Source organism: Cyanistes caeruleus, chromosome 9 (genome assembly GCF_971803275.1).
Source record: "Cyanistes caeruleus chromosome 9, bCyaCae1.hap1.1, whole genome shotgun sequence".
Taxonomy (NCBI): Eukaryota; Metazoa; Chordata; class Aves; order Passeriformes; family Paridae; genus Cyanistes; species Cyanistes caeruleus.
The window spans coordinates 18,497,602-18,517,777 of NC_141709.1; the positions used below are offsets into that span (position 1 = coordinate 18,497,602).

General features: G+C 38.1%; 1 protein-coding gene and 1 long non-coding RNA gene across 15 annotated transcripts in view; one reads left to right on the forward strand and one right to left on the reverse strand.

The window, feature by feature from the left end:
- The first annotated feature begins 6 nt into the window (after positions 1-6).
- HFM1 (helicase for meiosis 1) overlaps positions 7-20,176 on the forward strand; it is a 57,454-nt gene continuing 37,284 nt past the window's right edge. For 7 of the 14 annotated variants that reach the window (XR_015290443.1, XR_015290444.1, XR_015290441.1 and 4 more), the window contains exons 1-3: positions 7-136; positions 5,730-5,866; positions 6,892-6,938. Coding sequence is in view for 4 of the 14 variants with exons in the window: in XM_086901988.1 (XP_086758114.1) it covers positions 6,919-6,938 (20 nt within the window). In the remaining 10 variants the exon portion in view is untranslated. Of the gene's footprint in view, positions 137-5,729; positions 5,867-6,891; positions 6,939-19,499; positions 19,743-20,176 lie in introns of those variants that run through there. The other 7 variants (XM_086901989.1, XM_086901997.1, XM_023932100.2 and 4 more) reach the window with 6 other exon arrangements.
- Positions 14,475-19,571, reverse strand: LOC147651646 (uncharacterized). Its single transcript, XR_015290446.1, has 2 exons — positions 18,635-19,571; positions 14,475-17,139 (listed from the first exon to the last, which is right to left on the reverse strand). It is a non-coding gene; the product is annotated as an uncharacterized LOC147651646 (long non-coding RNA).

A 20,176-nucleotide genomic window follows, 5' to 3' on the forward strand; every position in this document is an offset into this window, starting at 1 on the left:
GGGCCCGGCGCGCGGAGGGGCCTGTGACCCCCCGGACGGGAATTGCCCGCGGTTTCCAGGCCTAAAGAGATATTTGTCCCTTACATTTCCTTTTCTACGTGTGATTATTGCGAAATAATCCAGCCGCAAGTCTCCAGTAAGCTCTCGTTCTCTTTAGCTCCGCTATAAATTCAGTCAAAGGGCCCAGAGGCCCAGGAATGGCTGCACCTACACCATTATAACGGGGGAACAGCTTGACTTGAGGCTTTGCCATAATGCCTGGTGACACAGCAGAACGGATCGCACAGAATACGAAATTAAATGTGCATCTTGGCTCTGGTCTGGGCTGTAACTGCTGACCAGCAATGAGTAGGACTAGGAAATTTAGTGGAACTCTTGGAACTATTCACTAATGTTTCGCTGGTGCTTGGAGTAGTTGGGTTTTATTGAAATGCAGTTGTATGTTTGTAAATAAAATAATTTAGCACTTCTTGCCTATTACCCACTTTTGGTCAATATTTCTTCCTTTTTTAAAGATAAAGGAATATTACTCTTGTTGAAGAGTACCTCTGCTGCACTTGATAATGCATAGATCTCCTTGTTCACTAGAAATGAACTGAAATACTATTATTTATTGCATAATTTAGGTAGATACCTGGAACTGTGGCCCCTGGTAAATAACAGCCAAGCCTGGGGTTGTCAAAGTTCCCAAGGGAATGTTCTAGCTTGGCTTTACCTTATAACAAGCTGTACTTAGGTTAACAAATTGTTAAATGAGAAGCCCGTTCCGCCACTTTTGTTAAGTTGTGCTCCTTATTACACATTTTAGAAGGAGGTGGCAGAAATGAGTTGCTGAGCTGCTTTGTTGGTTTTAGCAGGTTTTGGTTTGATGTGTGGGTTTTTCTTTTCCAACAGTTGCTCTCATTTGCACTTTCTGTTTAGGGCTCTAAGAAGTCGGTGCAGCAGTTTGAGATTTAGTGAAGTATGCAAGCTCAGTAATTTCAATTAAGTGTGTCTGTATTTAAAAGCAGATTATGCTAAACATTAATTAAATGAGGTATAATGACAAAATAATGTAGGCCAAATTCTGTTCTTTCTTTTATCCATGTAATCTTACAGAAGTTCAAAGGGCACCGTAAGCATTCATGGGTGCAGGTTTGTCCTAGTGCTAATGACAAGCAACATCATTATAAATTAACCTCTTGGGACAATCTTACCTACAGCTGTGTCTGAACACTGTTGAACCAGGAATTATATTTGCCAGTTAATACTTGCAAAATAACTGCTGATTATTTACGGGTTGCATACTTAACCTCTGCTGCCTCCTGGCCAGGTCAGAGTTTCAATCAACTTCCTTGGCCTCCCTGACTTGGAGTTGTCCTCATGTGGAATGCCAAATCACCACCATTTCTATACAGCTCCCATTACTGGCCCTTCTCTGTCAGTCAAATCATCCATACTAACTTCCTTCTCATCACTTCAGTTGCACTTTCACACACCAAGAAATCTGCTTTCTTTATATTTTATCAAGACTCTGGCTGGCTGTGGTTTCTTTCCCTGCAATGTCTCAATTTATCTTGGTTCCAACACCTAAAATTACTTTCATTTAGACACAGATCATTTATCTAGCTTGATCATTAGGTCCTCTCCGTTTCCTCCTTTCTTGTTGATCCAAATATGCTGTGCTCTCTCATGCCATGCTTCCAGTGATTCTGGTTCTCTATCATGTCAATTTTTTTTATTTATTTTTTCTCATAAGCATAACTTGCCTTGTAGTATAATTTCATATTGTTTCTTAATGTATTTCCCTACTCTTTTTAGCCTGCCAGAAACACTAGCCTTGAAAATTGCCTGCATTTATGTCTTGGAAAAGACTTTTTACCTTCTTGTTTCTCCTCTGTTTAAGGAGGAAGTTAAGTCAATTTGGATATGACTCTTCTCATATCTTCTCAAAAGTCACTTCTTCATCAATGTTTTTCTCCATGTACATCTTCACAGGAGATAGATGATATGCACCATTTCCACTCTATTTCCTCAGTACTTGCATAAGTATCTTTAGCTTACTTTTGCTCTATTTTGAATGAATGTAGAAAAAGTAAAGGTATAGCTTCTGCTTCGCATCTGCACAGCTTCTGTGCCTTTGCTGTAGCATGAGACACTCCTTTCCTGTTGGCTTGGATAAGCAGAAACTCCTTCTTCACTCGTGGGGCACGGAAGGCTCCACCTTCTCATTCAACGCCGAGCGTCCGGTTCCAGCCACGCACCATGGTAGAAACTTCTCAGAAGGAAAGAGAAGAAATTGCATCAGCAAAAAATGATAAGCAAAGCAGCACATTTAATGCTCTGTGAGCCAAACTGCTGCACTGTCTTCTCTTGTGGCTTTATCTCTAGGTTGGATATGAAGGATGAGAATCCAAATGACGAGCCAGGCCCATGCAGAATGTTCCCTACAGCTGACAAGCAATCGCCAAAACCCACATCTGGGAGCTCGCCAAGAAAGGATCCAAACATTGCTGTGTGATTGCATCCACTGCTGCCAGAATCTGCAGCTTTTTGTATCTGCTGACAGGCCTAAAAGAATCTGTGCTGACACTAGAGCACATCTATTAACCACTTCCTAGGTCAATTAAAATACAAGCCTCCCTGTGTTTGTACTGTCCACCAGTCTTAGAAAAGCAATAAGCAAGATCCGGGAAGGTAATTGATTCATTGTATCCAGCACAAACAGAGGCAGGAGATCCTTAACATCCCCTTGCTGCCAAGAACATTTGTTCATAAATTAGAAAGTTAGAAGTCAGAAACTACTTAGAAACGAGCAAATAAAAGCAGTTGTTGCCTTGTCAGTATTAGAAATATATACATATAGACAAAATTCAATTTTAGTAACAGTAGAGACAGTTAAATGTGCTATTCAGTTTTCATTAGCCTAAAGGACACACACTTTCCTACTTCTAATTACTCTTTTTGTTAGTGATATGATTGTATGGCAGAAGTTTGCTCTCTTTGGCACCAGGTTGAGACAAATCTCTTCATGCTACTGTGCCCTGTAGGAATACTGTCAAATTCAATCATTCAGGACTCATGAGTCTTGCACTAACATGAAGAGATTGATTTGAAAACCATGGCACTAAAGTCCTTTTTTTTCTGTTTTTCATTTTCCATTTCCATTTCTTAACCAGGAAAACTGAGATTGCCAGCTTTGCTCTCACATGCAAATGAGTGCAGCCCTAGAATAATGCACTCAGATGTGTCAGTGACTGTCTCTGCCAGCATTTTCTGATCAGCTATGTCTGAAATATCAAGAATTGTTGTAGTGTCAGAAAATATACCACAATAGCAGTCTCTACAGCCTATTTAAAGGCAGTTAAAAATAGATACAAAAATTACTTCAGGCAAAGATACAGAGGAATTCTCAACCTTTTATAAACTAGGTCTCATTCAAACGAGGTATGTTTTAATAAAATCTATTGATATATACCTAATAAGGAATGTAGGCTCTCCTACACAATGGAAAAGCTTAAAAAGACCAAGCTGAGCAAGGTGATGAGTTTGCTGTATCAGAAAGGGTTTGTGCAAACCTTGACTTAGAGCACAGCTGTTAATGGTGATTTTTTTTACCTGTATGTGCAAAGTGCTGAGGATGGCTGGGCTATGGTGTGCACAGTTCTGATCCTCACATTGAAAAAATGGAGTTAGTGTAGAGAAGAGCTACAGAATGATCAGGAGTCAGAGAAAATGCTATGTAACTAAGAACTGAAAACATTAACTTATTTACTGAATCAAAAAGATTGAAAGGTGAATTGATAACTGCATACATATATGCACAGCAAGAATATTTTTTGTAAGGGACATTTGAACCTACCAGACTGAAATAAGAAGGAATAATGTCTAGTAGCTGGAATCAAGTAAAATAAAATAGTTTTCTTACCTAGTAGTACTGACAGTAAGTATTTCTTGGAATAGTTAAGGGCCATCATTGATTACTTGGCTTTGGGTGTCTTCAGATTGAGACCCAGTGCCTCCCTGGAAAACACAGACTAGCCAAACATGGGCTGTGTTGTGTTTGAGTACAGCAGGCTTTGCTCAGGGTTGAATACACTTGTGCTTGATTTACAGATCAGACTATATACTCCCATAGTCTCCTTTAGACTTTATAAATAAATTTCTATACTTTGTAAACTCTCCAAAACATCCATAAATAATTCTTCTCCTCCTACTACCCAAGTTTAGGTTTATTTTTCATCTGTGCCTCATCTGTATTTGACTGTTTTGTCCCACTTGCATAGCACTATGGCTGGAAAAATATCACTGGCATGTTATGGAGGCACCCACTTCTGTACTGAGACCTCACAACACCTCTCTGAGAAGTTTCTTAAGTAGTGTCATGGTCCTCACTTTTATTTGACTTCTATGAGAATGTGCTTCATCCAGTTCAGCTCTCTCTATAGCTGATCTTGGGTTGTGCTTGAGAAATTTTTCAACCTTTCGAAAAAAACAGATAAAATCAAAGCTTTCCTCAGGTGCAACAGTCCATTTGAAGTCATTTGGGTGTTTTTATAATTGCAGCAGCTTTTGTGATTGCTTACATCTAAAAGGAGTATTTGACTTGGCCAAACTGGTACCTGTGTAACTAAGAGTAAATCTGGCATCTTCTGTGTATTAGCTGTTTCCTCATGTTGTATATTGTCTCTTTGAATGTAGAGCTACAGTTTTCTCTGTTGTTCTTTATATTTTATCAACACACAAGATTTTCCTCATGGCTAAATAAGAGATTCTGGCCTCCTAGCAGATATGTAGATAGCACAGTGCTTTTGCTCCATTAGCTGACACACAGCTGAATGTGGTAACCTCACTTACTGAAGGATTGCATTGTCATTGGGAATACTCACACATGTAAAATGAGTAGGACTTGGCCCTTTGGTCATATTTTTGTAATAAAAGATAAAATGAGATTTTTAGGAAACTGTAACTTATGACCATAATATTTATGAGACTGTCAGGACTGCACTGTAAAAATTCATATTATTTAATTCTTCACTCTGACACTAAAGCATCATTTCATTTATATGCAAATAGGAATATGCTGTTTCTTCACTGAAGAAGCTGTTTGAATTATTCAGATTTTATTAATAAAGCTTCATAAATAAGTATTTTTTCTACTCAATTGGTAGTGGCCAGGGAAGAGAATCTATTTATCAGACTGTGTTATTATGAGCTTCATAACAAAATATGAAGATTTATGGAGTACATAATTAGACATTATGTGATTCTAATAGAAACATTGGGTTATCCAGATGAAATACTCCTTTATTTATGCATTTCTCCTTGGCAGAGGCACTTTCTGGAAAATGGACAAAACCTGTCCCCATCACTAAGTTCCAAGAAATGCCTATGAAAGACAGAGAAATTTAATACCTTTTTAAAATCATACACACTGAAACTATTTTGAATAAAAGAAGGTGTCTAAGGAAGACCATAAGGAATGCCAAGGAGAAGCAGGTAGGGAAAATGTCTCCTCTGGGAAGAGGTGCTGGTGTGCAGACCGAGGGTTAACTGTGTGGCAGCAGAATCCAGCCTGAAACCACCCGGTCTTTAAACCATCATTTAGGTGACCAGCAATTAAAGTTTCCTTCAGGTACCCATCCTAGTGAGAATGTAGATGTGAAATACCCACTGAACATCGCAGAGCAGCCCACAGGGATTTATTACTGTATGCTGTAACCCAAGCAGAATTTTAATCTCACCCACAGAACCTCTGAAATCCACCACAACAAAACTACTGTAAATGAGATGTAGAGGAGAACATCCAGGCTCCAGGGCTGGTGCAGAGACCTGAAGATATTTTTCAGGAAAAGTTTCTGGCTTGAATTTTGATACTACTGATTGGGTACGGACTGAATTTACTGAATTTAGTGCTTCTGTGGGAGTACATCTTGTGAAAACCTCTCAGCATCTCAAACTTATAAAGACTAAGAAATGAGCCTGTACCTGTATACATGACAGTTCTTAAACCAATTTTTTGCATGTGAAATAAGGGTCTGTGAGCCACTATGCAGGGCTTCATGCAACTAAGCCCTTAAATGTACACGTAACTTTAATCACAGGTGTAACCTTGAAGGCACTGAACTGGCTTGTGTGCCTCTGTTAGCAGCATGTGCCAGGTAGATAAGTGAGTGTGTGTAAATGGGCAGGCAGAGGCAAAGGATGTTCTGAAAATTTTAAACTCTGCATAGTCATTGTGGACCTAATTATGGTCAGAACAAAACTTAATAATGTACATTAATTCCAGCCCTTTAACACATGACCACGTGTTTTGAATGAGAAAATCCTAAAAAAAACTGCCAACTTTTCATGCTAGCTAGTATAACCACTCCATTTCATTTCATTTCATTTCATTTCATTTCATTTCATTTCATTTCATTTCATTTCATTTCATTTCTGTAACACTGAATAAGACCTGAAAACACTACACCTAAAGTATTCATTGTATTAATTTTTGAAGATGAATACTGTAACTTTGTAACTTTCATTTCTGGAGTTTAATTAAAAAGAAAAAAGTTAATACAGTAATGATGGGCCTGGTCTTCCCCACCTGGGGCCTCTCCCCACCCTGCCCACCTCCCTGTTTCAGCCCAGCCTGGGCTCATTGACTTGGGTTTTGGTGGTGGTGTAACAGTGCTGCTCTCTTGCTCCCTCCAGCCCTCCTTGGTTGTGGGCTCATGTCCTGGGTTGTCCCTGTGCCCAGGGGGGTGACAGAGAGGTGTGGGGCTGTCTCCTGCCTGCCCTGCTCAGGTCCTGGCTGGTGAGGTCCCTCCCAGCACTCCAAGATTATATTATCCCTAGGTTATTATAGGTAGATTTTACTGAGGGAGAAATGTCACACTCATCTCGGTTCCCTTTACCTCTCTCCAGTGCAAAGATGTACTGCAGAGACTCTCCATGGAAGCCTTTCAGACCAGGTAGGTTTTGACCCGGGTGTTTCCAGCCTGGCAGCTTTCTTTGCATGTAAATGTCTGTGCTCCTGGTTCAGACTCCCAGGTTCTTTGGCCAAAGGAAGCAAATATAGAAATTAAAATTGGGCACCACATATCCTAGTTTCAGCAATTAAACACCCTAACTTTTAGGCTCTCACAGCCCAGCAGTAAATTGGAAGAATTCCTTGCTCTGGAGTGTGATATACTTGTAATTTTCTTCTGCTGCCACTTCAGTTTTTCCCTGGGGGAGAAATACTAAAATCTCAGAAAAAATAATTAATTTATTGTAATCTTTTATACTGAAAGTAGTCATATTTCCAAGTCTGCTGCCTCCAAAGCTACTGCAGTACTTACTGGCTACTGTAGGAATTACAGTACTGAATTTGAATATTGAGCCTTTTTTTGTTGTTTTTTTGCTTTGGATTTTTTTTCCTTTCAGAGAGGATAAAATGCCTTGGAAAGACTTTATTTAAAGTGTGTACTGGTGCACTGCAGAGCTTGTTCTGTATTAAATTCCAAGGATGAATTCTCTTGTGAGTAGTTTGCTATGACTTGACTGATTTTTAAAGACGATTGTCTGGAGTTTGTTTTTGTTTGGTTTTTTTGGGGTGTTTTTTTTTTGCTACTCAGCTACAGGTGATGAAATGAAAACTAGCTTCATTATTATTATATGAAAAACTACAATGAGGTGACTTTTTTAATGCCAGAGTAAGATGGTAACTTCTGTGGGCTGGCAGAGGAGCATGTTGAAGTTGACTGTGGCTTCAGCCCTATGTGACAGGCACAGCTCTGTGTCAGGAAGCAGCAGGAGGCTTTTCTCAAGCTCTGGCACAGGGAAGGCAGGGATGTGATCATGTGGAAAGGCAGTTCTACTTCTCCTCCTCCCTGCATGGAAAAGCATGCCATGTTTCCAGTCTACTGTGACCTCTGGCAAATAAGTGGGAGCCACGTTCTCCTTGTTTCCAAGTTACTTGTTCAGGTGTCTCAGACAAGCCCTCTCCAGACAGGTGAGGCAATGGACCAAATAGCACATGGCTGCATCTGGAATAGCAGGAAACTCACTTAAAAATGAACTTTTTTGAGCCCTCAAGTGCCTCAACCTTCTAATGTTCCTTTAAGCATAGAAACTCACCTAGAATAGTGCCTGTGACACTGCCTTGTCTATATTGGGTTGCTTGCTTTCTGCTGTAATGTTTTTTGTGGGAAGGTATATAGGACACATTAGTTGTTTCAAAATTCCTCCTACACAACACCATTTCTGGAGTCTGTGGATCCCTTTCATATTCTCAGTGAGGAAGTATTTTAGTGCTGTAATTTGGTGTGAGTGTGCTCCAAGTAGTGGGTTTTGCTGCACATGAGCTTTCCAGGGAGGCTTTTGGTGACTATATTCTGATTTTAGTTCTGTTCTTCAGTCTGTGGTATGCAAGCCACAGAAACATGTGTGCTCATTATGAAACTGCTTCTTATTACAGCTACAAAACATGGAAACTATGAGTTAAATTGATCAAAAGTTATGTCATTATTCAAGAAAGCAGCAAGACCAAAACACCTGTGAAAATGGAAATACTGTTGTCCAACAGGCATTTCTAAAATATCTAATGTTAAGAAGAAACCAAAAATTAATTTAATTCACAAGTAGCACAGGGAGTGCTCCAGATATTTTGCCTAACTGAAAGTAGATTTTCTACTAGCATTCCCTGAAAGAGGCATGAGGGATGCAATGGTTGCTGTTCATATTTTGTCCAAAGGAGTTGTCAGCTACCTACTGACCAATGCATGTATTCAACAAACGTGGGATGTTGAAATGTCCCTGGTTTTGGTACAAATGTGTACCAAACTGACTTTTATGCAAGTCCGTGGCATTCTCAGACATTGCTCCCTGACACAGAAATCTCTCATATTCTCTCTTTTGACCCTCTGTTAACTGAAATTTTTGTTAAAGTACAAGGAGTCGCTCAGAAACCGGTATTATAATGATTTTGAAAACAACTTGGAAAGCAATAGGATTGGATGGAAGGACTGAGAAAAGGATTTTTGACAGACAGAGAAGCAGTTTTGTAAACAATGCTGATAAAATGCTAACAAAGGACAGAACAGGCTGGAGACAGTGGTGCTAAATGGGGGGCTGGGAACTCACAGGAACACTACAGTGCTCATTTAGACTGGCTGGGGAGAGCTGAAGTCTTCATGTTTGTTCTTCTGGCAAGAACCGTGAAGCTGCTGTGGAAACACACCACTTAGCAGGGTGTCTTCCTTCAGAGATTTGAGTAAGGGAAAGGAAATAAGTCAGCTGTAATGGCTCCATCCACTCTGAACACTGCCTTTCATGCCAGAAGAAGGACATAGCCTCTCAGCCTTTCTGATCTTTATTATATCCAATATTCTTATAGCCACAGGCTTTGTGTCCTAACAATTCCCTCTCAACTCAGAAAACTCAATTTCCTCTTGTTTTTTATCCAAAATACATCCTTTGGATACAGTTAGGGGTATTCTGCGTTGTAAATGGTCTGTTTATCCCAGTGTACTCTTCCATGGCACTGACCAGTGGGACCTTATTCTCTGCTGACTTTATCTGCGTTTGCATATATACAACACAAACAAAGCTGTGTGTAACAGTTTTACTTGATAGCATTTGGTATCCACACAGCTCTGATGAAAGTTACTTCTTAAGGAGAGGTGGAATGAAAAGTCCAGCCTTAGATGAAAAGATAGTCTGGAGAAAATCCATGGAGGAAAACAAGGAAAGACATTTTTTAACAGATCCTGCAATCAATGAAGAGCTGGTAGGGATAGCTGAAGATGAAAACTGTCGTAGTTTTGCATTAAAATTGGCCGTTAGAGGATTAATTTTAATGTTTCTGCAGGGTGCTTATACTGAGAAACACTGAGGTCAAAATACAAGTATTTCAAATTAGGAAAGCAAACAGCTTCAGTGATAGTTTGAAATAATCAGATTCCTTAATGGGAGACTTCAGTGAAGATGAAATTACAGTATAAAATAGATTGCTAAAGCAATGAGAGCTGTAATGTGCAGCCACAGGAGAATCAGGGTGTGGAAGAAAGCCAGGGTCAAGGATGAAGTCAGCATCCCAGCCAGCAGGGACAGCCAATAGGTCAGACTGGAGCAAAACAAGAGAGTGAGCAGCACATGTATAATAAATGTGGTAGGAAGGGCAAAATCCTGCCCCAGCTTACATCAGTACAACTTCAATGGCTGAAACCTCTTAACACAATGTCACTTCCAATATGATCTAACAACATACATGCAGGCTTTTATTTAAATCAGTGCACAAGGCTAGGTTTTCCACTCTCCTATGCTGTTTCTAGGCAATTGTTACTTCATTGTTCCACTGCTATTACTATTGTGGTCTTAGGTACTGCTGAATTTCTTCTCCTGTGTAGCTTCTGTGAGTAAAAATTCATCTGTATCTAACTGGCCTTCCGTTTTAGCAAGACTGAATTCTTCAAGCTAAAAGATAATTTTAGGAAAGCATGATATTGTATACTATTTCTTGAATAGTATACTATTTTATTCAGGTTTTAAAACTGAATTCTTTGTGTATTCTACTCACTGATCATAATTTTAAAAATTTAGAGGTTGTTTTTTCTTTTTGTTTGGTTTTGGGGTTTTTTTTTTTGCTATGCTGCTAGTATTCATGCTTTCCATATTTTGGCATCAGTGGTTAAAACAAGGTGATAAAGAGGAGAGTCAGCTCCCAGAATTAATAAGCTGGAAAACTGACTTTGTTTGAAACACCTTTCTTGTCATATCTTTTATACTTGTAGCATTTACATTATTTTTAAGTTCTCACTGATATGAGAACAGTTGTTTTAATCTAACACTTAGTTTTTCATACAAGTTAAACTGTGCCCACTTATCTGCAAGTATGCATGCACACAAGGATTTATTACTCTAAACCTAGAAGAAACTACAAGTATTTATGTTTTTGAACTCTAGATTTTAAAACTCTGGTTCTGTTATTATTGTTGTTTGGCACAAAAAGAAACAAACCCCTACGGGTGATGTTACAAATAAAAAGCAAAAAATCGCAAATCTCTAAAAGCTGCCACATCCCTGCCCCAAAGCTCTAGGTTTTAGAGTTACTCTTTTTCATGTATACTTTCTCTTAGACTGGCATTATAGAGAAGACTGTATTTCCTCCCTGTTTACATCACTATAAGGTAGAGTTAACCCTCAGCTCACGAAGGCACAGCAGCAGTGGGACTGGCTGGGGTTTCCCTGTGCCTGCCACACTTTCATCCCAGAGCTGCCGGCACAGGAGCAGAGAGCCACGGCTCCTACGAGAAGTGTTCCATAGCTGCATGCAGAAGAAGGTGGGAATACACAGAGGAAAAACTGCTGTGCCCGGCTGGCAGCATCCCTGGCAGAGCTGTGCTGGCATCCCTGTGGGCTCAGGGAAGCGCCTGGGAGCCCCCAGCAGATGGTAACTCTGGGGCCCTCATGCCAAGGCACTAAAGAGAACTTTTATACTGACAGTAATGCATATATCACTTAAGGCATCGAGCTTAAAATATTAAAAAGGAGAACAGAACTATGGTAAGGAGAGTTCTTTTAGAAAATTGCCTGTGGACTGTATTTTAATGTTCTGAAGCTGTTCCCTCAAGCTATTTCACACAATACCCAGTTTTCTTGAGTTTCAGAAATACTAATGATTCAAGGGGGGCAGAATCACAGAAAGCTCCTGAACTCATCTTAGACTCTCCTCCACTGCCTTGAAGTCCTATTTTCAGCAAGTGTTTCAGAACAATAGAGCTTTGCAAAGGGGAAAAAACCTCTCTGTGGTGTTAACTGATACTTTCTTTGAAATAAATTCATTTTAAACCAGAGAAATTGCATGTATATGAATGAAATGTTGGGTTTTTTTCCTGAGAACTGGTAGATTCCTAAGATAAGTGCTTGGTTCAATGCAACAATTATAGTAATGAAATGCAGCATTGTATTTTGTGTTTGGTATCAGAAGGTTTTTTCCTCTCGTTTCCAATATTCTGTAGATATTTCTTGACGTTTCTTATGTCCAAAATAGAAATTACTCAAAACGCTGTAAATATGAATAGAAACCTGGTAAGTAGCAAGCCCCAGTCCCCTATTTAATGTGAGAATAATGCTTTTTTAATCCTTTCCAAACATATGGCAAACAGTTCCTGGTATAATGTCAAAATGTAACCTAGAAATACCATTTTGTGCAAATTTCAGTTTTATAGGACTTAAGATACATGCTGCATACTGTCTAGCTATATAAATCACCATGGGAAAGATGGCTTGTTTTTATGACAGTAGTAAATAGCATTACTGAGATTTTTCACTTTTAAAGTAAAAGTAGGAAAAAATTAGATAATGCAAAAATATAACTGAAATTTTAAAATATCCTGCACCGAAAAGAATCTCATTTTAATGCCTTTTTCTACAAGACTGTTCTGAATGAATTAAAAATTACTGAAGTACTTACTGTTGAAGGGAAGTCATGATCTGCTGAATTTTCACCACCGCAAGAATATTCCACTTGAAGATACCAACTTGGCCCAAGGTTTTTATGGAAGTCTCAAAACAATAGGATATTTTAAAACAGAAGTAGTCTTAAGTATTAGGATTTTACCAGGATGAAAACTCTATTTTTCAACCCACCTTAGGTGGAAATGTGCTGTTTTAATTCCTGTGTCATTTTAATTTCACTAGATTTTACTTACATGTCCTGTCAGCAATGAAAAGTGGTCTTGGTCTAGAGAACACACTTCACTCTATCCTACTCCACCATATTGTTTGAAATAGTCTTCAGCAGAAAAAAGCCAATTTTAACAAATTAAAGCACAAACTCCTCGAACTTCATCTTGAATCTGTACCAAATTTTCCAAATATAAAGACAAAGCCAAACAAACTGCCTAACATTAGTATCACATATGGTAAAATCTTACACTGTGATTATGATGCCAGTGGGCTTCCCAGAAATCAACAAAGGAATCACTAGTTATAATCACTGAAAATAAAGCTATGCTTTACTACTAGAAAAGTGGGGTGGCAGTAACAGGGAAATCAGTCTGAGTCCTTGAAATTCCTTGTTTTTCAGTGACCCATTATAAAACTGTTTAATTGGCAGGAAAGGAATAATGGTTAAAATGCTTATTTCGGGCTGAATGATCAGCAGTGGTAGTTTCAAAGAGGAAATTGTGCTGTTGTCTTGTTCCCTAAGATAATTACTGTAGATTAGTTTATACTCTTAGAACAATATGCAGTAGTACATGTGTGTACTTGTATTTCTGGGCTTCCCATGTATAGGGGTCTCTCTCAATTTAGTGCTGGAGGCATGTTTCATGCCCTCAAGTGTCAGATAAAAAGGACCAGGTGACACCCAAGCTGTGTTTTCAACCTTTGAAATACACACAGTGCACACCCATGAGCTAATGACAAAGCAGAAAGACTGTGAAAGATAAAAGTCTTTGGGAAACAGATGACAAGAAGCAGAAGTAAGGACCTTGATTAAAAGCTTGGAACGTATTTGGGGAAATAGGAATTTACTACCAAAACATGAAATACATGTAAGTAAATGTAACCACATCTTTCTTTGGGTGCTAACCTGGGCAGGTGCTACAGAAACTGGGACTTCAGGGTTCAGATGCCCAGCCAGAGCCCCAGCCTCTCTTGGAGCCCTTTCCTATGCCTTTTTGTTTGTTTGTGTGGTTGGTTTTTGGTTTTGGTTTTTTCTTTTTTTGGGATGGGGGGTGGTGTGAGTAAACTTCCTCTGCTTTTCTGATGTCTCCTGTTTTATTGTAGAGTTGTTACTGTGGTGACAGACCTCAGCTCCATCAGGATAACTGCCTTGTGTCTCTGCTCTCCTCTGGCTTCTGGAAAGCAGTGGTTGGAGCTGCTTTGCAGAGCTCTCAGCTCTGACTGGCAGCATGATAAATATGTGCTCTAAAACTTCATGATTGCTGGGCTTTGTCCTAACATTTTAGTTCATCTCTCTTGCTTACACTCCAATTTTTAATTACTATTATTTTTAACAAATACTGTTTTAGTTATTGCTGAAGTTCTGTAGATCTATATTCTGTACCTTGTACAGAGGTGACAAAGATTCTTCCCCATACATAGAGTAGCTATGAGGAACACCTTGGCACTGTGATTTCTTTTTTTTTTGTGATTGTTTTGTGATTTTTTTTTTTTTTTGTTAAGAGGAGATTTACCCTAACACTTTGTTTTCCTTGGTACTCCTGCTGTTACCACTTCTATTGCCCAAGGAAATGTTTCTACCTCAAATCCCTCTGCTTCCACAGTCTATGCACAGACTGTGAATATAGGTCATAGGTCACACTTTGGAGAAAACAGAAGGGTGGAGGGAAAAGGAAAAGTTACAGGTCTCAAAAAGGGGATGACTTAGTGAACTTTAATGGCTTTTTACATGAAGTAGCTGAGGTTGGGGATTCTTACAGCCTCCTTGGTCTGCCAGAACCATTCTAGCTCTGTCGAGGTAATGCTAGAAGAAAGAGCCAAAACAAGGAGACAGGAGATGGATTTATTTTTGTATATATTTTAATTAAAATACTGTCTGAATATAATGAGAATTTTATCTGTCAGCAACTTCTCAACAAACAAAATAAGGCATTTCATGAAAAAACTCTTTTCACATTAGGTATTTTTCAGTCTGCCTATGAAGACCTAATGTTAAAGTAATTTGCCTAGATGCTGCAAATATAGCTTGTTTAACAGAGAAGCATGACACTTAAGTACAAAGAAGTAATGAATGGCCACTGAATACTTGAAATTCACACTTTGTAACATTTAGCAATGCTACAGCAATAGTTTAGGTTAGGCTGATTTTTTTATAAGTTGCTATGACTTGCAGAAACATTCTGTTAAGGCATAAGTTTTTAATCTTTAGTTTCTTTCATTCTAAATTAAAGAGTTTTAAGACCTTTATAAAATCCACTCCTGCAATTCAAAGTTATTAGCATGTGAACAATTTTTCACTTTTAAATAGTGATTTAACTATTTGGCTGTTCTTGCAAATGTGATCCAAACATCACTGATGTCGGTAGAAATACTTTGATTGGGGAAGGTCTCACAAGTAGGCGATTTTCCTGAGTCAAACAGTGCTATTAGCACATATGTGCTCTTTCTACATAAGGTTTAATTGTTCCATACAAGTTTAAATGGTTTTACCCTCAAAGAGCAGGTTCAGGCTTGGATCACAAAACCCAATAATGGAGTACCTGGAGCTTTCATTCATGAGATGAGAGATGTGGACTGAAATCACAGAAAGGGAAGGGATCTTGAGTGAATACTATAATGCTGAAGGGTGAACCCTACCATGCTTTATAGTGATGGGCTAGACTCAATAAATTCCCAAGTCCTCTTTAGAAATACATAGGAAGCCAGGGCTTTCAATTTTCTGAACAGTGTTTCAGTAGAAAACACACATACCACCTTCCAGAAGAAGACTCACAAAACTGTCAAATTGTTATGACACCCTGAATTCTTCTGTAGACAAAGTCCAGTGAACATTCCATCTTTTCTTTATGTATTTAAATGTATATGTCCTCTTCTGAACATCTTAACCCAAAACTTACCAGTAAGTCTGTATAGTCTGAATTAATACAGGAAAGGACTGATTAGTAAATAGCTGGACTAAATATGCAAATGACAAAGTTTTCTTTGAGGCTTCTATGAGAAGATGTGTTAAAAACTTTATCAATGTCAATGTGTCAGCCTGCATTTCTCTGTGAAATCTTGAAACTGCTCTTTCATCTATGTTGTAAACACATCAACAAGTATGTAGAATGTCTTGACTTTGAAATGCTGTCACCTACTTTCTGTATCGTTGTCAGTAGTCAGCTTGTTATAAAAGTGTTTCATATCTAACTCTGTTTCTTTTGGTAGTTGTCGACATACTGCATTTTTCAGCCGTGCTCCTTGCTGCCTCTTCCATTTTTATCAAAAATTCTGTGTGACAGAAGTTTTTTTCTTTCTTTGCAACATGTTGATATCTCAGGTTCTCCACTGTCACCAAAGCAGTTGTGCTACTTTGAGGATAAGTTGAGTCTGTGTAAACCATCTTCAGTGTTTTGTGCCAAAGTGCAGTGGGATTTTGTACTCAAATGCTTTTGTGATGATGAGAAGTCCCCAAGCTTCAGTCATTGTCTTTACTTCTCAGTTTGGAAGTTTCCCAGAATGTGTTCTATTTAGTACTGTGCCTACTCCTAAGATGCTTGGCAGTTTCGAGTCCACAGTCGCTTGGAACAAACCCATCTGATGATGGACGATTTCTTAAATGTGAGGGTACTCACATTCTATTCTGCTGTTTCTCATGTAATTTTTAGTTTTGTTTTGGGGTTTGTTTTCAGAACATATCAGCAACTGGTACAATTGCCTCAAGTGCCCCAACCGGAATCTGAACATCTGTATTTAGTTACTGCATTCCAAAATGTAAGACACTCGCTACTTTAAAGTTTTGAATTATACTGCTTCAGTTGATTTTCAGTCCCCAAAATACAATACTGCTGAAGTTTACAGTGGTACAAATTTGGTTGAGTTGGAAAAAAAAGATGTCATTCAAATGCCTTTGAGACTTGTGCAATGGAATTGCACAGATTTGTACATGAAGGGCAGTGAACCCATGGACTGTGATGAAGTACTCAATACATAGCTTAACCAGAGAATCCTTTAGGTTGGAAAAGACTTTTAATACCAAGTCCAACCGTTAACTCAGCACTGCCAAATCCACCACCAAACCATGTCCCTAAGAACCATGTGTGCAGACGTTTTAAATCCCCCCAGAGATGGTCACTCCACCACTTTCCTGGGCAGCCTGTTCCAATGCCTGATAAACCTTCCCATGAAGAATATCCAGTCTACATCCTCTCTGGTGCAACTTGAGGCCATTTCTTGTTACCCTGATATTAGATAACTTCTGTCATTCTTGTGTGTTGCATCTTGCTGCATCTACCAGAATACAGTTTTAAAGGCCAAATCATGTTGAGTTCCTACATCAATGTGGTTCCAGTGCTGTAAAATACAATTTCCTAATATCTGTTATCAGTCAGGAGGGTTGGCTTGTGTCCATTCCATCATCTGCAAGGATGCACAATACTTCTGTACTTGTACTTTCTGTTGTGTATCACTTGCACCACAATAATATCCCAATGCTCTCCTCAGGACTAGATGGCAATTTGTTTCCTGTGTAGAAGACATGCAGTTTTGTACATAAACTTTTTATGATGTATCAGTAAATATGTTATGTTATGTTATGTTATGTTATGTTATGTTATGTTATGTTATGTTAGCAACCATTGAATTAATAAATTTAAAATAATAAGCTTAAGGCAATGATCATAAAAGTTGAAACCAGGAGAAAATATAAACTTTGAAGAATGTATGCTTTTTACCTTAATGCAAGGAGAATAATTTCATTTTTTAAGAAAGATCAGTGCATGAACTTGTTTCCTCCTCTATCAGTATAGATCACATTCCTGATAACTAACATATCATAAAGAAACATTTTCTAGTTATGGTATGTTTCAAAACCAGGTTGACATGAACCAGAGATCAAACAAAATCTGTATACACGGACCTACTTTGAAAAAGCTAAGGATCTGTAGGGTGTTCAGATCATATAGTCTGCAGAAATTTAATTGGCATATTGTTGCTGTTTAACTTAAAATGCACAGCATAGCTACAGTATGGAAGATTATTAGAAATAACTGAGTAAGTAGGCTGTCTTTCTATTAAAGACAGTTTCAAATTAACAGAATTATCTTTGGAATACATATGTGTCTTAGCCCTGACTACATCAAGCCATTAATCATACTGGCTGGACCCCCCACTCTTTGCATGTGGATCACACTGCTGCTTTAAACACTGTTTGTGGTTGAGTTGTTTTATTCCACCTTAATCAGTATAAATGTAAAATCAGAATAAATTTTAAAATTAGGATGTGACCAAGGAAGGCAGAAAGTGAAGATGAAGTTTTCTAGAAGTCTTTGAATGAGTATTTCAAAGAGAACAGTATCCAAAATATTTGTGTCTTTTTTTTTTCCAAACAAAATGGAGTGGACACAAATCCAAGAAAATTCTTCCCTTGAGGAGGAATCAAACACACAGTTGGTAAGTGGCCATAGTGTCATGGTTTCCTCAAATCATTGTTTGCCAAAATAATAAACCATATTTGAAAAGATACAAGCTTTCTTGATGAATAAAAATGCTATGTATAAAACAAAATGTATTCTAAAAATGAATCATATATCAGACCTGTATTTTCAAAACTCACAAATTTTCTTCTGTTCCTTGACTGTGGACAAATATTTATTTTTTTTACAAATGAAAGAATTATTCTAGGAAAATAAGCTATAGATTTCTTAGTACACTTATCTATTTAAAGGAAGAACTCTAAAAAAAAAGTTACTTTTCAGGAGTTCTGAATTTTATTTTTTTTTAATTATAGAATTATAATTTCCAATCCAAAGCAAGAAATCTTGCTGACAGGAAACATTTTCAAAGGGCATGAACCATCAGAGGATCTGGAATCCAGATGTTAGCTGTATAGCTGTAAACAGAATTGATTGATACTAATTTAAAATAAAAAGCTAATAAAATAAGAGCATTTCTTGTACTTCTGTTGAGAACTGACTTCAACAAAATAGCTCTAGCTTAAAAACATCTATTCCATCCCTACCTTTAAAAAAGTACATTGTTGGAATTACGAAATGAAAATATCCAGATATTTTCCAAAACAGCGATTGCAGATATAACTTTCAGGCTTGTCATCTGTACAAAAGCAGGCTCCACAGATACTTTTCAATGAGACATTTTTTATTTCATTTTTAAGGAAAGAAGCAATGTCTTGGCTCCTAGGAGGTACATTCCAAAAGAGCAAATATCACTACAGCATTAATCTCATTTTTTTTCCTTCTGTGTATGTCTTATTTTCTCAGCTGCACATCTGAGTCAGATACACAGGAATTGTAAAGTATCAGCTATGTGAACTATAAAGTCTGTACTTAACATGATATCTCCTTTGTCCATGTACAAAATTGCTAGCGTCTCTAGGACATAAAATAAACGCTTGTACATTACAAGATTTGTTCAGGGTGGAGTTTTAGATGTGGAATGTGCTTCTTTTAATTGAATTAAATTCAATATTAATTTAATTTAATTGAAGTTAATTTGAAGCATGAGACTAATACTATACATAATGAAAATAATTCTTGGTTAGTCTATACCTGAGGTGTTCATCTCTTAAAAGTGTAAAAAAAAAAATACAAACAAACAAAGGAAAAAACCAACTAAAAAAAGTGTATGGGTAAGAAATTGATAAAGGAAGCAAAGGTAAAAAATGTACAGAAAGGAACACTTTCTCCACCTCACCATGGAAAAATAACAACAACAACAACAAAAAAAAAAACCACAAAAAAAACAATACTGCTAAAAATATTTTAGTTTAGCCGCATCAAAATGCAAGTTCAGGAGCTAAAGTTGCCGGAGCAGCATGTGTCGGGGGCAGGCTGCAGGCTGTGCCCTGGGGAGCAGGGCCTTGTTTCAGCGCTGGGCCAGCCCCCGGGCGGACACGCAGGGCCGGATTGCCGCGGCCCGCCGGGAGCCGCGCTTAGCTCTCCTAAGACCCAGCCTTGCAAACGCTTATGCACGTGAGTGATTTCAGCTGCCACAAATCAACTTATTCACTTGCTTTAAGTTTTTTCAGGGTTGGTGCAACATCCGGCCCACGTTTGTAAATCCTAACCTACATGATAAAATGGAAACTCTCCTTTTCCTCACCTAGCTAGGTAACTTCATTTTTGATGTATTTTTATTTGTATTTTATTTTACTGGAAAAGGTTACAGGTGCATTTTTTTTTTTTAATTATTGAGTTTATTTACAATTCCTTTAATAAATTAATGCATGCAAGCACTTCAAGCACTGATAAAAATCACACAGTTCAGGGGTTGCCTGTGATTTTATGCCTTATAACAGTGATTTTTACCATGAGGAAGGGTGCTTTTTAGAGACCAATGGTTTTGCCACGAAATTGTAGATAAAGCTCAACGAAGGAAACTGAGAGAAGTCACCAGTGATTGTGAGCTCTCTTACATCTTCCTGCTTTTCTACACTTAATTTGTTTGTTGCTGATTTGTTTGGTTTTTATGTTCTGGAGAAAATTGAATGTTCTAACAGCTCTGTATTTAACAAATATGGGAATTGTTCTGTTAACATATGGAT